Source organism: Anastrepha obliqua, chromosome 4 (assembly GCF_027943255.1).
Source record: "Anastrepha obliqua isolate idAnaObli1 chromosome 4, idAnaObli1_1.0, whole genome shotgun sequence".
In the NCBI taxonomy this organism is placed as follows: Eukaryota; Metazoa; Arthropoda; class Insecta; order Diptera; family Tephritidae; genus Anastrepha; species Anastrepha obliqua.
Window position 1 is genome coordinate 104,199,215 of NC_072895.1, and position 17,208 is coordinate 104,216,422.

The following is a 17,208-nucleotide window of genomic DNA, read 5'->3' on the forward strand; positions in this document are numbered from 1 at the left end:
GGGCCGTATTTTTTCCTAAATGAGGCCGGTCAGGCAGTTACTGTGAATAGTGTTCGCTATCGTCAGATGATAACGAACTTTTTATGGCCCGAATTGGAAGATATGGATGTGGACGGTATGTGGTTTCAAAAGGACGGTGCCACTTGTCACACAGCTAACGAAACAATGGCTCTTTTGCGCGAAAAATTTGATGGCCGAATAATCTCACGACGCGGCGAACTCAATTGGCCGCCAATATCATGTTATTTGACACCGTTAGACTTCTTTTTTTGGGGTTATTTGAAAGAAAAGGTATACGTCGATAAGCACGCAACAATTCAAGAGCTAAAGGATGAGATAATTCGGCACATTAACGGCATAGAACCTCAATTATGCCTCAGCGTCATCGAAAATTTAAACCATTGGATGGAGGTATGCCGCCGAGGCCGATATTTTGTTCCATTCGTAATTGAGTCATACCAATATTATCATAATAAAGAAAAGTGACAATAATTTCCTAAAAAAATTGTATTTTATTCAAAATCAACACCGGCCCTTGAAACATTCTTAGTTTTTTCGTAAACGAACCGATTCATACCTCCTGATACGTTAGCCCAACCAAAAATGTTTGATAAAGTGTTCAGCAAAACGCACCTTCAGAAAATTGGAGCTTTCTTTGTCAGGTCAATATGTATATTGTAACACTGAGATTAAACTGAAAAATTCAGATTGTTTATAAACTTTATTTTGGCTCAAAAATCTGTTTGATCCTTTTCAAAGTAATTCCCCCCTCACAAAAATTTTTTTTTTTGTTGTTCTTGTTCCCTCCTCATGTGAGCATACGGCCTCGACAAGATTCTTTCATCATACACGGTACTGTGGTGTCGTTTTCGCACCGTCCCTTGAGATGTCGGGATCTGTTAGTTCGCGCATCGACTCTGCTCCCTTGCGGGTTCCAGTCCAGTGCCATTCTCGTTATGCTATCTGGTGATTTTCTCAATGTGTGACCTATCCATTGCCACTTTCTGCGCTTGATTTGCCTAAGGATGGGTTCTTCGTTCGTTAATCTCCACAGTGCATCGTTATTGATGGTGTTTGGTCAGAATATTCTGCAGATGATGCGGAGGCATTTGTTGATGAAGGATTGTAGCCTCTGTGTGATGGTGTTAGGGACCAGCCATGTTTCGCTGCCGTACACCAATACGGACTTCACGCATGAGCTGAATATTTGTAGTTTAGTGCGCCTGGAGATTTCGAACTCCCCCATACTGTATGCATACGCCCGAATGCCGCCCTTGCTTTGTTTAGCCTGCAGTTAAAATCTTCATCTGCTCCACCATCTGCCTTGATGATGCAGCCGAAAAGCTTTCGACAAATTCCACCGAGCATCCGTCAACCAATATCTGCCTTGCGTTATTGTGGTTAACTCATAGCCTTGGTCTTGGCGATGTTGACCTCCAGTCCGACAGTGCGTGCCAGCGCGATTAGTCTGTCCGCCTTCTCAAGCATGTCAGAGAGTTGGTGAGAGAGGAGGCAGATGTCGTCGGCGAAGTCCAGGTCCTCAAGATGTCTGGTGAAACTCCATACGATGCCATTTTTATGCTGGCTCCTGATAAAATACATGGTATGAAAGGTGAAAGATTTTTAGAGGTGTGGAGGTTTCGACGGCTGTTTTTTTTTTTACGAAAACACAGAGGTTGTGTTGATGATATACAAAAAAAAAATCAACGAATTCTGCTGCCGACTACCCGGTGATGTGGCAGCCGAAGCTATTCGCTCGCTTTCGTTTTTTACCAAAGATAATTGCCAAGAATGATAGATTCTTTCCATCATGGATAATAGCAATACCTTGTAAACTATCATCCTTGCATTTATACCAATGTTTTTTCCAATTCGCAAAACAGCTGATGGGCTCTATTTGAGTAATTTGCGTCAAATCTCTTCAGTGGGCTTGAAACTTGAAACGGGATGTTAAGATGACGCGATGCCGTGGTGTAAAAATGTAGTGTGCATTTGCTTTTACAGCACTCAAACAACAGATAGCACTCATGTAATAAAATAACAGTACATTGGATTTTCCAATCTGCTTATGGAGCTTCCAATCTGCTTAAGAGAAGAGGAGGTGGAAATGCTGATACCATTCATCCCATTGCCGATACCCGGATACATGGCTTAAGGAAACATTAGTGGGTACAAGGCAAGTCTGAGCAATGATAAATTAAACAATATCTAAATACCATTGATTAGGTCCTACATAGACATTAATGGTTCATCTTCTCGAATGACTTGTATCGCAGCTGCAGTGATGAGTAGCGCAGTAACCACCGTTATCTAACCTAACCTAACTTATCTGCTGCACCTCGGAAACGGACAAGGAAATTTTACTCCCTACTGATACACTCATGGACAATAAAATTGGTGTGCGACATTTTGACCAGTTTTGGTCATTTTACTTTAAATTATTTTTTTTATAAAAGTTTGATTTATACAACAACAACTATATAATCCGTTCTTTTTTTCAAAAATTATAGTAATACTAAATAATGAAGTGTAAACTACAAGTGGATCGTAGATTTTTAGCAATTTTTTTTCTTGCTGACGGTGCTAAACATTGTCGCCTATATAAAAAAATTATCGAACGTTATTTGTATGGAAAAAATGTGTTACACTGTCAGCAAGCAAAAAGGATCAGAAATCAGCGGTATTTTGTTGCCACTTGCGACTTGCACTTTATTATATATTTATTATTATATATTATATTATATAAGGTGGTACAAAATTAATCATTCAACTTTGTTTTTGAAAAACTTTTTTACGAAATAAAAAAAGAATATTTTTATTGAAGGAAACATTAATTTTTAACTCTGCGCTCCATTAGCGTTTGTATACTGCAGCTGTCTAGTGTATGATTGACGTACGACGCCATTTGCAAAAATTATAAATTTTAAATTGATAGTTTTGCTTTTTTTTATTAAAATTGAATGGGAGAAAACAGGTTACCAAGATATGCTAAAAATTTTAATTACAAATTTCGAAATTTTGCCGAATTTGCATAATTTTTGCACAAAATTTGAAGAACGATTTATATGTTTTTTGTTGTATATTGGATTAAGATTTTATGAAAAATTAATGGACATTAACTAAACAACAATAAAATTGTCAAAATATTTCCTAAATATATAATATTTTCCAAATAAAAAAAATTAAAAATAGAAATTGCACGCCCATTTTCTTGCCCATGAGTGTATAGGTATGTATTGGGTGTTTTTTTAGCTGCATAAGAACTATCGATATCAATAACAATGGTGTTTGACAACTAAGAAATGCGAACTGTGTTGACATTTCTGTTCAGTAAGGCTTGGCAAGTCATCATGAATCGTTTAACGCCAGAACAAAGTTTCCGAATGGTGGAAATTTACTTTCAAAACAAAAAGAAAAAAAGAATCAGTTCGAGAAATTCATACAGAGCTGGGCTCGTCGGTTCTTAATTCTTTTGAAATGAGGAAGGCGATGCCGTCACGGTGAATGACAAGAGCTATCGAGCCATATTGATTAATTTTTGAAAACAAAAACAAATGTTTCCAAAAAAACAAGTTTCCGAAAAACGAAAAATCTTTCCAAAAATTAATCACTTAAATATTGACATTTGGTTCCAAACAAACGGCGCAATTTGCCATACAGTGCGCTTGGCAATCGATTTACTGGGCTAGTCGAATGGACCTCGTAATTCGTAGTCGCGGCGGAAATATGCCGGATTTCATATGCAAAAAATAAATGACATGAAATTATCTATCAGATTATAATAAAAAAAATCATTTGAACAGTATTTCTGTTTTTATTAACAATTTTCTCAAGCTCTTAAAAATTCACCGGATAAATGCGTGTTATTCTTCTAGGAAATGAACCCGACTATTGGAGAAGGGCTGAGACTGAAAGCTACAACTTTACTCCAACTTTCAGGCAGCATACGGGTTCCTCTGACGAAAAATTCGAGCTCTTTTGACTTGATCTATTCATTGAGCCAGTTTGCGATGCTCGTAACAAGTGAACCGGACTGCATTGATCGGAACATATGGTTATCCAAAGGTGCAATGTCTGGGGAGTACGGCGATTGGGACAAGATTTCCCAATTCAGTCCCTCTAATTCAGTGTGGCCTGGCATTGTCATGCAGCAAACTCAGTTTGTCATGTCCACCGTCCCATTCTAGCCACTTTTCTTTGAGAGCTCGATTCACACGCATTGGCTACAGTCGGTAATGATCGCCAGTGATGGTTTCAGATTGCTTAAGGGGCTCATAATAGATGACACCCTTCTTATCCCACCAGATGCACAACATAACTTTTGAAGCATGATTATTTTTTAGCTGTCGATGAACGTGGTTCACCTGGCAGGCTCCAACTTTTTCGACGCTTAGGCTATATAGATACATTTTTCATCGCCAGTGACAATGTTATGCAGAAAACCTTTTCTTTTCTGCCGTTCAAGAAGCATCTCACACGTCACCAAACGTCTCTCGATATCCCTTTCCTTCAATTAATGTTGCACCCAGTTACTTGCTTTCTGGACCAATCCCATCGCGTGCAAACGTTTACCGACGGTTGATCTGTCAACATCCAATTCTTTAGACACATCATCAAGGGTTTGACATGCGTCTTCATCCGATAATTGTTGTAGATGAGTATCTTCGAATTTTTTGGGTGCCCCTTCGCAATCTTTATCACTCACTTCGAAATTGCCACTCTTTACAAGTTATATTTGATGGAGCGTGATTACCATAAATATTGATCAATATACGACACGTATCGGCCGCACTTTTGTATAGAAGGTAATAATGAAGCAAGGCTCCCTGCAAATGCTGTTTTTGCGAGACGAACGTAGACATTTTTGAGTCAGATAAAAAAGGATCTTTAAGCTTCAAACGAATGTCAACTACCGCGATCGGGAGCTCACATATACACCTTCAAATCATCAGTATATTACTAGAGCGAACACAAAAATAGTATCAGCAGTGACATCCCTTTTACGAGGGCGGAAACTTATTCCCATACCCAATATAATTTGGAATATTGCTTGCTGCTACAACAACAAAAATCACTGTCGTTGGAACTACCATAACCACAAAACAAGTAGGAAAATAATAAAAATTACTAAAACGTTCCCATGCGTCCTATGCGAATTTATCTTACCGCTTTATTACCACGCAATAAATGAATTACCTGGATAAGGAAAGTTCGAAAATTCAAGAAAATACAAAATAAGTTAATCGTTCAAAGTCTCTTTCCTGTTTCAAATTTAGAACATTTTTTTTTCTTTTCAATTTCGCTTTTATTTACGATATCAGTATATTTTATGGATATAAAAACACGAGTTATTTACATACATACATTTGTTACATTTGTATAAACAGGTTTACTAATTAATAAATAAATCTAAGCAAACGCGATAATTTGTGTTGTGTTTTAACGTTAAATTCGCTGGAGCTGGAGCTGCACATTTAATTGCATACAGGTTTTTATTTGAAACCAATTTTCCTGTCATATCGCTAAACAATTTTTACGCTTTTTACAAATAAGTCAGTAAATAATTACAAAAAAACACGTTTAATTTGCTTCTTAAACCTAATAATATTTTACATTTTTACATTACAATTCTCAAATCGTTTTATTCAACTTTTGTTTTTGTAATTATTATTTTTTGTTCAATTCTGCGTTTAACATTAATTCATTAATATTTTATTAGTTCAAATTTTCGCAAAAAACAAATCAAAACAATAAATATATTTATATCGTATAAAAGCTAGTTTGAGTCAGTACCGGGCATTGGAAAAATAAATCAAAAAATTAGTCAGACTGCAAGCGTGAGTTCGCTCGAGAATTCGAAAGATTAATAAATAAATAAATTAAAAAAATATAGCGGCTGCTTGTTGAATTTCATTTTCATAACTGCGGCATACTTCGATATTTGTTGTTTAAAAGCCAAGCTGGTTAAATGAAATCTTCAATATCCTCTGCGATAGCTAACTAAAATAAAACAAATTATTTGATAGCAAAAAAAAAATGTATAAAAAAAATAAAAAAAGTAATAGAAAATTTGTAAGAAGTGCATGTTTGTACTGATTTTTTTGTTGCGATTATTATAATATTTTGTTTTGAGCGAGCAATTGACTTTCGTTGACTTTTAGCTAGCAGATAATAAATAAACAGATAGTAAAAATAAATATAAATAGTTCTTTAGTAAATGAAAATATATATAAATGGTGCAGAAAAAAATATTATGAAAAAAAGAAAAAAGTTTTCAAAACCTTGCGGCATGTTTACATGGAGCAACATGCGCTGGCCTGCAAGTCATGAAATTTGTTGATTTTAAAATGCAAAAGTTTAGGTGAGAGTAGCAAAATATTTTAGAAATGTTAAGGTGTGTTTTCATGGGTACTGGGTTACGCACGAATCAGGAATTGAAAAAGATTATAAAATTAAAAATTAGAATTTTTAAAAATAATATTCATTAAAAGAAAATTTAAGAAAGCTTATGCTAGCACAGTTTATATAAACTAACGGGTGATTCATGAATCCCAAAATATGGTTGAGTTTAATACAAGTAGAATAAATATAGAGAAAAAAATTAATAAAAAAGTAATAAAAATTAATAAAAAAGTAATAAAAAAAAATAATAAAAATGTAATAAAAAAAACCTAATAAAAAAGTGATAAAAAAGTAATCAAATCAATATTGGATCAAGAAAAGTTTTATAAACAATTATTAAATTATTTTTTTATAAAAATATAGCTGATACTACAACAAAAACCACATAGAACCATAAACAAAAATTACTTTGATTTTTGACAATCCTTTTCGCTGAATTCAATGGTCTATAAAACTGCATACACGAAATTTTCTAAATAAATTCTGAGTAAAAGGTTTGAAATGTTGATGAAATTTTGCTGGACTTTTACAAATTTCATACAACGTTCGAAACTTGGCTTTATATGGCCTTGGTTGTAGTATGAACTATATATTTATAAAAAAATAATTGAAATTGCAAAAAAAAAATAAATAAATAGTCCAAACTTGCACGTGATGCTTGTTAGCCAAGGAAGCCAAGGCTTTAGCTAAGGAATATTAAGCCTATATGATTTAAATTTTTTCGAGATTTTTCAGAAAAGTCAGTAATCAACTGTTATTTTTTTACCGATATTTTTTAATCAAAAATTTTATTGTTGTTTTTCACTTTTATTTTTTGAGTCAAATATCAAGTTAAAACTTTACTTTAATTTTTCGACCAAAAGGCAGCTATTAACCGTTATTTTTTAATTAAACTGTACTTTAATTTTTCGACCAAAAAGTCTGCTATTAACTGTTATTTTTTACCAATATTTTTTAATTAAAAACTTAACTGTTATTTTTTACTTTTATTTTTTGGGCCAAATATCAAGTTAAAACTGCACTTTAATTTTTCGACCAAAAAGTCTGCTATTAACCGTTATTATTTACCAATATTTTTTAATTAAAAATTTAACTGTTATTTTTTACTTTCATTTTTTGGGCCAAATATCAAGTTAAAACTGTACTTTAATTTTTCGACCAAAAAGTCAGCTATTAAACATTATTTTTTTACCAATATTTTTTAATCAATAATAGCATTTAAATTTTATTTTTTAGGTCAAATATAACAGTTCAAATTAGATTTTTAATTTTTGCAAAAAAAATTACAGTTTACATTTTCATAACAATACATTTCGATAAATTTACATTTTGAGTAAATTTTAACCGACTTTAGACGACGTCTTGTTAACTTTTATTTTTCACTAAAAAGATGCAAATGAAATTTTAACTTTTATTCTCGATCGAAAAAATAAAAGTCGAATTTTAACATTTATATTTGACTTAAAAAATAAAAGCCAAGGTTTAATGTTTATTTTTTACCAAAAAAATATAAATCGATTCTAACTTTTAGATTGCACTAAAAAAATTAAATTAAAATTTCAGCTTTTCTTCTTAGCCAAAAAAGTAAAAGTCAGATTTTAGCTTTTTTAACTCATTTATTTTGGACCCAAAAAATTAGTCAAATTTCAACTTTTTCTCACTTATTGACTCTTTTGAAAAAACATAACAGTTACGGTCCATGGTTATAAATGTTTGGGTTTGTAGAGTACCGCGTGAGCAACGATGAATTGGTGTTGCTTTCAATAAAAAGTAAAAAAATTGAGAGCTAGGGCGGAATCATGTGGGAAGCCGGCGAGTGATTGGAAGCCGGAAGAATTGTATTGTTTTCAAGAGTATCAGCACGTCTACGTTATGCTTTGCAAATAAAATTAATAAATAAAAATATCAAATAAAATTTGAAAATATAAAATGAAATAGATAAATAATACAATTTAAAAATTTTATTTTTTTGTATTAAATTTAAAAATTTTAATTTAATTTCTTTTTTTTTTTAGTTTTAAAATTGTATCACTTAAATTAATTAAACAAATAAATAAAATAATAAATTTTTTGAATGGTTAGAATGGCTAGAACAAATTTACACGCAGTCACGTAATAGAAATAATACCTGAAAAATCGGGATCTGGTCAAAGGTTGTGAGCAGCCTTATCAAAATTTTTATGAATAAGATATTATCGTGCGACTAATTATGTGGGTTATGATGTCGAATTAATTAATAAAAAAAAAGATGTGATATTTTTGTCTTATCGCGAATCATATGCCCAACCTTGTATTTTTCTTATGGCAAAAAAAACTAACTCTCACCTTTCGCCCTGGAAAATTCACGACAAGAAAAGCGCGACTTTGTAAAATGTTTCATACTAAAAAGTGTTCACACACGTAGTGTGATTCATTTTTTTATATAATATGGTTCTTTTTTTTAATATTTTCAAACTGAAGAAAACACTAAAACTAAGGTACTAAGTTAAGGTTAAGTTTGTTGAATCAAATTTTTTATATTTTCCATTTATGTGTTTTAGAAGGGACAAACTTAATTTCTAATTTATGTATGTGATGTAGAAGCTACAATGAAATTAACAAACTAAACTAATGGCATTAGAAATGAGGTTATTTTTTTGTTAAAATATTTTTGGCGCAATGACCGTAAAATTTGTCTTCCTTCTATGATTTCAGTAAAATCCGCAAAAGTATGTCCCTTTTGTTGTATTGTCATTTTAAAAATGGCACTGGCATATGCGTAGGTATATATTTTGTTTAAAGTAGTCGTAGCGGACAATGGCGTTGGAATATGCGTGGTGTGGGTTCCAAACATAGTTGGTCTTTTTCATAAATTGTTTATAACTTCAAGCTAATTGCTATTAGTTAGTTATTAACATGCTTAGTAACTTAAACTAATTAGATAACATTTTTAATTATTCAAAAAAACTTACGAATTCACTAGACTAATGAGGAGCTAAAATTAACATGTAATTTAATGAGGACATTCTGTTAATCTACATTTGTATGTTAAATGACTGAAAATATGCGGTTAATCACTTAAAGTTAGGTAAATAAATTATGCTCGAATAACATGTATTCATTCAACAAGTTCTCATAACGCCAATACATACATATAAATACTTTCTAATAGAGTTAAATATAAATAATAAATGTCTTTATATAAAAAGTGCTTAGGCGCTAAAAATGATTATTTTTTAACTATATATAAATGTTAAATAAAACTAGTAATTCACTAAATTAAAATATTTAGCCATCTGTATGTAGTTAGTGAGTGTGCGTCGTGCATTGTGCAGATGCATGTATTTGTGCGTGATGATTTAGTCGCTTCTATTGCTTTTTTCTAATGCCTTCTAATGCGGTGCATCACTACTCGACTTTGTTGTGTTATCACCATCATCAACATTTGTTACATTACGTTGTTGTGGTTGTTGTTGTGTTTGTTGATGATGTGCCTGGTGCGTTGATTGCGGTTGCTCTTGCTGATGGTGATGGTGATGCTGTGCGTTAGGTGGTGGCTGCACTTTAGACATATGGAAGCGCGCATATTTTAGTGTGTTTTTCGTTTTCAGTATTTGCTCTTTAACCTCCTTTTCAAAGTTTTCTTTGCGTTTATTGGAAATGTGCAATTTTTTGTAGGTATCTTCGAATGCGCGTTTCGTTTGCGCGAGCTTACGACGCAATTCGGCATTTTCTTGCTCTACCTTGATGCAGTCGTGTATTGGCATTGTGCCGCTGGTACCAGAGGTGTTTGCATTGCTCGTATTCACATTTGCTACACTCATCTTGTTCTCCGTGTTGCTGTCGTCGGTCTCTGCACTGCCCGGGGATTCTGTATTGGAATGGAGAAGAAAAATTCAAATCATATTGTATACGAATGGAAGAAAGGACATATTTGCTGCCTCACCCTTTTTGGCATCCGCGCTGCGCGTGCGCCCTGCATCGCTGTCAATGCCCAGATCGGAAGATAAGCTATGCTGTACGCGTTTGTTGGCTGCTAAGTTGCTAATGTGTTTCTTATCCTGTAAACTGTATGTTGTGTCTGAAATGAGTAAAAAACGAGAAAACAATAATTCAAGTCAGCTTACCGTTGGCGCATTTCTGTAGCTGCGATTAGTTTTTCTGTTGATACTCACCTTCGTTTGCCGCCAACTCACTGGCCGCTTCTGGCACCGTCACAGTCTTTAGCAGCGAACGTTGCATGTGCGACATTTCCAGGCTGGACACGCGTCCCGTATCACTGTGTATACCTAGATCGGGCGATGAGTTACTGTCGCGTTTTGTGCACGACTTTTGCACATCGTCCGAGGCATAGCCTGACGGCGAAGTATCGCTGGCATTTGGTCGATTTTCTGCCGCTATTTGCGATTGTTGTAATTGCTCGCTTAGTGTTTGTTGTAAGCGTTCAAGCGCGGTGACGCGTTTTTTTGTTTCCTCCTGCAGCGTGCCGGCGGCGCTCAATTGTTGTTGCAACTCCATCAAACGTTTCTCCAGCTGCAATTTCTCGTTGCATAATTTTGTGCGTTCGGTAACCACCTTGGAGGCTTGCAGCACGCTCTCGTCCAATTGTTTTTTCAGTCCACGTATCTCCATTTCGCTAGTTATCAGCGCTCGCTTCAGGTCTTGCTCGTTGTCCGTCAGATATTCAATGGTGCGTTCAGACTCTATGTACCGTGATTGCATGTTGGTTAATTGAGTTCTGCAATCATCGTACGTTGTGCGTGCGACCCATTCACGCGTCAGCGTCTCCTTGTGTACACGCTCTTGCTCCTTCAAGCGCTGCTGCATGAGTTGTTCCAATTCGTTCTTGAGCTCATCCAAATGCTGACGCTCTTTTTCGCTGGCTAGTTTCAGCTGAATTTCGTACTTTTGTTTGATATCTTCAATATCGGCTTTCAGCGCACCCACTTGCACCTCGGCCAAACGCGCCTCCACAGTGATGCGATCGCGTTCCTCTTGCAATTGTTCAATGACGCGACACTTTTCATCTATTTGGCGCTGTAGTAGAGAATTATTAAGATGGAAGCTCTCAGACATAGCGGTGCCATCCTTTGACTGTTCGCCGCCTATTGATATCAGATCTGTTAATAACTCTTCATTGCGGTGACGCAACTGTTCGATCTCTTGCGTCAGCGATGTGGCACGCAGCGACTCTTTCTTCAAATTATTGTCCGCTTCCACCAATTGGAATTGAATCATCAGAATGCGATCATCGCGCTGCGCAATTTGTTTCTCCAGCTGGGCGATGCGCTCCTGATTTCGCAACTTCATTGTACGACTCTGCTGCAGCACATCACTTTCGCTCTCGCTATCTGTTTCGGCCGTGGGCGGTGTTTGTTTGGTGGCTGAGTCCTTGGCTGTGACGGCAGCGGCTGTGGTTGCATGCTCCTCCAGTCCAATACGTGCCATCGATACCTGACGATCCGGTTCAGACCACGCTTCAGATTCGCTCAAATTATCCAATAAAAATGGCGGTAATGAGCGGCGCTCCTTGGCATCTTTCGCATAATCCGCACCACCACAGCTGCGACGACTGTCCAAAATCTTACGTAACGCCCTATTCTCCGAGCGTAACACATCGAAAGATTGACGGCCACGGAATTGTTCTTGCGAATTGGGTGTCTTACTAACCAAACAGCTTTCGCGCTCCTCATCGTCCATCAGCAGACGTGATAGATTACTTATACCTTCGAAACTTTGTTCACCTATAGTCAATGACTCACGAATGCTCGTAGACAAATCAAGACTGCAGTCAACAGCAGTACGCATAGCACGCCGCCGTTCGGTCGACAGAAAACTCAGCACTTCTTTGTTCTTCATTAGAGAATTGAGGAAGCCGGCCAATTCGTAGAGACGATCGGAAAGCGCTACGAAGACCTTAGCATATGCGCGTCGACATGTCTCTGCATTGTCAGCTTCAGCGCGTGCTGTGCGCGCTTCGCGGCGCAGCTCTTCGATCAAAGCATCATTGGTACGTTCGCTGACAAGACGCTGATTCAGCACGTCCACTTTACGTTGCAGCAGTTTGTTGTGCTCTAAGGCTTTCGTGTAGTCAGTTTCGGTGAAGGATTGCTGTAGTTGGAGAGACTCTAGATTCTTACGAGCCGCGGTCGGAGAGAGCGGGGATGTAGTGTTGGCGTTGATCAATTTGGTAAGACGCTCAATTTCACGATTCTTTTGCCAAAGTTCGTTGTTCACAAGGTTCTGGGTGAGATAAAAGAGAAGGACGAGAGAGAGCGGAGGAAGAGGAGGAGAAAAATAATAGTAAATTTTTTAAGTACAATAAATTATTTTCAAAAAGGGCTAAAGGAAGAAAGCATTCACTGTATTGAGAGGAGACCTAGTTCTGTTAGACTAGATTGGATTGGAATGGACTGGACTAGACTGAACTTAAGGGGTTAGGGGTAGTCAGAATTTTCAAAAAATCGATTTTTTTTTTTGCATTTTCTTAAAGTATAATGTTTTAAAAATATTGTGTAAAAATTTGAAGTGAATCCGACAAATATAATACTTTTCAAGTTATTCAACAATTAACAAAGGGCGCTCGGCCGCTCCGGAGCCGATAGCAAAACTTTAAATGCGTTTTTCTCAAAACTATGTTTTTCAAACTGGTGAACACTGTAACTTAAAAACCGCTACGTAGATTTCAATAAAATTTATACAGCTTTTGAAAAACATAAAAAACTTGTGCCTGATCGAAGGATTTTTTTTTTTTCAAAATTTCGATTTTTTTTTAACAATTAACTGTTGGTTTTTTTTTTCTAAAATCTGGAAAAAATTTTCTGAGGCCGCCATTTTGTTCATTTTGAAAAAAAAAGCTTCGATCAGGCACAAGATTATCTATTAATAAAACTAATTTTTCTTGTTCGATTGGTTTTAGATGAATCTGCAAGGACTTGTGATGTTCACCGCAAGGGACTTCTGGAGAAACGGGCTTCACACAAACAGCGATAACTTTTGCAATTATTAATTTTTTTTTTTTGAAATTTTGGTGAAGTCAAGTTAAAACATGATGTTTTTATGCTATGTTTTTATTTTTGTTAAATAAATTAATTAAGTAGCAAAAAAAAATTCGTGAAAATCATCATTTTTTCGGGCCTCTGACTACCCCTAACCCCTTAACTGTACTAGAATAGGCTGGATTATACTAGTCTAGGGTAGATTAAACTAGTCTAGGTAAAACTTGACAATAGCCTAAGTTTTACTATACTAGAACTAGGCTACGCTAGGTTTAATTATGTATACCTAGGCTAGATTTGACTATACTATGCCAGACCAGACCAAACTGAACTTGGCTTAGCTGGGTTACGTTTGATTATATCCGATTAGGCAAGATTTGACCAAACTGAACTTGGCTTGGCTAGGCTACGTTTGACTATGGGTAAGACTCCGTCAGAAAATATGAGATTTGCAAGTGGTCTTTCGATTTCTTTGAAACTTTGGGAAATATTAGTTCTAGGTAAGATACATTCGAGTCTAAAAGGATTTTGAAAAATTTTCAAAATTGAGTCATCTACGCCATGTTGAAAATCGGGACCGTGTTTTTTTTCAAAAATCAATATTTCTTGAACCGCTTCCACTAAAATCGCAATATCTCGAGAACTATTATAGACACCATAAAATTTTTTTTTTCAAAATAAAGGTTAAATCATAAGGAATCGTTACGTGTATAACAGAAAATCTAAAAAACTGGCCAAATCAACTAAAAATTGATTCAAAAAATTTTTTTGACTTTTTTTTGGTCAAAATTTCGAAATTTTTTTTTAACATAATACTAATTTAAACTACTTATTTGTTTCTATATTGTCTGCAAATTGCATTGAAATCCATCCAACGGTTCAAGAAATATTGATTTTTGAAAAAAACACGGTCCCGATTTTCAACATGGCGTAGATGACTCAATTTTGAAAATTTTTCAAAATCCTTTTAGGCTCGAATGTATCTTACCTAGAACTAATATTTCCCAAAGTTTCAAAGAAATCGAAAGACCACTTGCAAATCTCATATTTTCTGACGGAGTCTTACCCCTATATATGACTAGGCTAGATTTGGCTATACTAAACTATAGGTTAGATTTGACTAAACCACGCTTAATTTGACTCTCCTAGACCAGATCAGACTAGACAAGACGTGGCAGGAATAGGCTTGATTTAACTATACTAAACTAGGCTAGCTAAACTGGACGATTTGGCTCAACTCGCAAAACTGGATTTCCCCCTAAAGGACTTGGGTTTTACGCTAGATTTGACTATCCTAGGTCACAACAGACTATCCTAGGCCATAAGACTTCACAAGAATGGGCTAGACAAGACTATACTAAACTAGGCTAGACTGGATTAGATTTGGCTCACCTATAAAAGACTGGTCTCGAGACTAGAGTATCCTTCACAAAATTGGATTGCACATGTTTCGCGTAAAGGGGACTTGGCTTTTAATAGACTCGGTTGGATAGATCTAACTGCATTTCATTATACTGGATTGAATAAAAATGATCTCACCCCGATTATCCTGTATGAATAGATTAAGGGGGTAGTATGGTTAATTCGGTGTAAAACAAGCATATTTTTCGAAATTTTTTTTGTCGACACAGTTGATTTATTCAAAATTTTAAAATTACTTCATTATAAAGTCATATTTAAAGAATATTGTGTGAAATTTTCATTGATTTTTATGAAGAAATGAGTTGGTGGCAGCGAATCTTCGCGGACGTCTCATAAAAAAGTTTTATTGCGGTGTCCCTCAGAACTCATTACTGGATCAACTAAAATCAAAAAACCAAATTGATTTCATCAGCTAATAAAGTTTCGCAGGTAACGTCGAATTTTTTTTTTTTTTTTTTTTTAATTTTTTAAAGCGCTTTGAAGTCAAAACACCGATTTTTCATAAAAAAAACTTGAAAACTTTGTTGTTTTAAAATATGACAAAATTAAAAAAAAAAAAACTCGACGTCATTACCTCGTGAATAAAGTAAAGAAACAAAAAAACCAAATTTGAAAAGAATCGGTGCAGTAGATATGAATCTACAGTGGACACCGACCGTAAAAAAGGCAAGTGTGAGAAAAACGCGTTTAAAGATTAGGTAGCTATTTTCGGCAGCGTGAAATCCGGTTGGAGAGGTAGATACTTAATCCTTTGTGTCTTTGTCAATTTTACTCTAATGCACTTCAAACTTTCACACAATAATCTTAAGATGTTATAGAATAATTTAAAAAAAAAAAAAAAAAATTAAAAAAAAAAATACCATACTACCCCCTTAATCTTAACTGGGACTGGACTAGATTGGCACTATTTAACTAAACATTCAACTAGATTATTCCTCCTGACCTAAGCCAGAAGGAATTTTACTTGACTAGACAGTCGAGCATTAGACTCAACTAGACGGAACTAAGCTAAACTAAGTAGGTCAAATTAGATTGGCCAGAGAAAATTTAAATAAATACAAATAAATAATTGGCGTGTACACTTCTTTTAGGTGTTTGGACGAGATCCTCCTCCTATTTATGGTGCCAATCTTGATGTTGTCCCACAAATGGAGGGACCTACAATTTTAAGCTGATTCCGAACGGCAAATGGCTTTTTATAAGGAGGTTTTTCATGGCAGAAATACACTCGGAGGTTTGCCATTTTCTTACCAATTTTATACATTTCAATAAAAACTAATCTCATGGCTTACCTGCAAGGCAGCAGTCTTCTTTTTCACTTCGGATTCAAGGCTCTTAATCGTTTTCTCATGATCGCATTTTTGTGCACTATTTTGTAAAGCCTCTGAGTCACTCAGCGTACGGCTTCCGCTATCCTGTAGATTTTTCTCGCGTTGCAATAGTTGTTGTAGTGTACGACAAGCGGTGTCATAACTTTTTCGCAACTTTTTCAATTCCTCTTGAGCATCATCTAATTCACAAAGCTTATCAGCCAACTGCATTTTTTTCTCCCTCAATTCGAGCTGCATGCAGAAAAACGAAGATACGAGAATATTAGATATACATTTTTAATCTATTTAATATTAAAAGATCCTGCACTGAATTTGAGGTGATACTAGAAAAGTAAACTAATTCGATTTATTTATGTTTTCAAAAGTTTTCACAAATATTTCAATTTTTTACAAAAAATATATGTACATGCATGTGTACTAAACTCAAATGTAAATTCCGTCGCAAAATACACATACAAATATATACATACAAGTGCTAATGTTTTATATAAAAAAATTTCAATACGCAAATCATGAATTATATTGTACAGGTCACAACGAAGACATAATACAAAAAAAGTAATAGCATATCAAAGCGGGTTTTACGCCGCACTCTTTCTTCCGCTCCCTCTCTATAATTTGCTTTGTTTCTCCGATATTCTCACCATTCATACCCATTGGAAGCGAAGAAAATTTCGATTAGCATTTAAAGAGTAGCTGCGCCTTTGAGCTGTGGCAAGAGGCCAACGTCTAGATACAGTGTGTGGAATGAAATGTAATAATATAGAAGATTCACTGAAAATGTCCAAATTTTGAATAGACAAAGCGTACGCCATCCACATTGGACAGTTGACTGTGCCACTGATTCTACAAAATAGAAAAGGTTAAAGTATAAGAATTCCGGCGATAGTGAAGCACTCGACCGATCCAACTCCCACCGCCACACAAGCTCACCTGCGCATACTCCGGTTCCCTAACGGGTGACGTTTCTTTAGCACCACAATATATACTGGCATTGGAAATATTTGCTTGCAACGAAGTGCAACTATTGGAGCGCGATGTACAAGGCCCATCAACGCAACCACCACCCGCAAACA

General features: G+C 35.4%; 1 protein-coding gene across 6 annotated transcripts in view; it reads right to left on the minus strand.

Annotated features, from left to right (window-relative positions):
• Nucleotides 1-5,316: 5,316 nt before the first annotated feature.
• Nucleotides 5,317-17,208, minus strand: part of LOC129246427 (centrosomin) — a 72,841-nt gene continuing 60,949 nt past the window's right edge. For 4 of the 6 annotated variants that reach the window (XM_054885245.1, XM_054885250.1, XM_054885248.1 and 1 more), the window contains 4 exons: nt 16,094-16,363; nt 10,557-12,624; nt 10,328-10,462; nt 9,357-10,252 (listed from right to left, as the gene is read on the minus strand). In XM_054885245.1, the coding sequence (XP_054741220.1) occupies nt 9,774-10,252; nt 10,328-10,462; nt 10,557-12,624; nt 16,094-16,363 (2,952 nt within the window). In that variant the 3' untranslated portion in view covers nt 9,357-9,773. Of the gene's footprint in view, nt 6,001-9,356; nt 10,253-10,327; nt 10,463-10,556; nt 12,625-16,093; nt 16,364-17,208 lie in introns of those variants that run through there. The other 2 variants (XM_054885251.1, XM_054885247.1) reach the window with 2 other exon arrangements.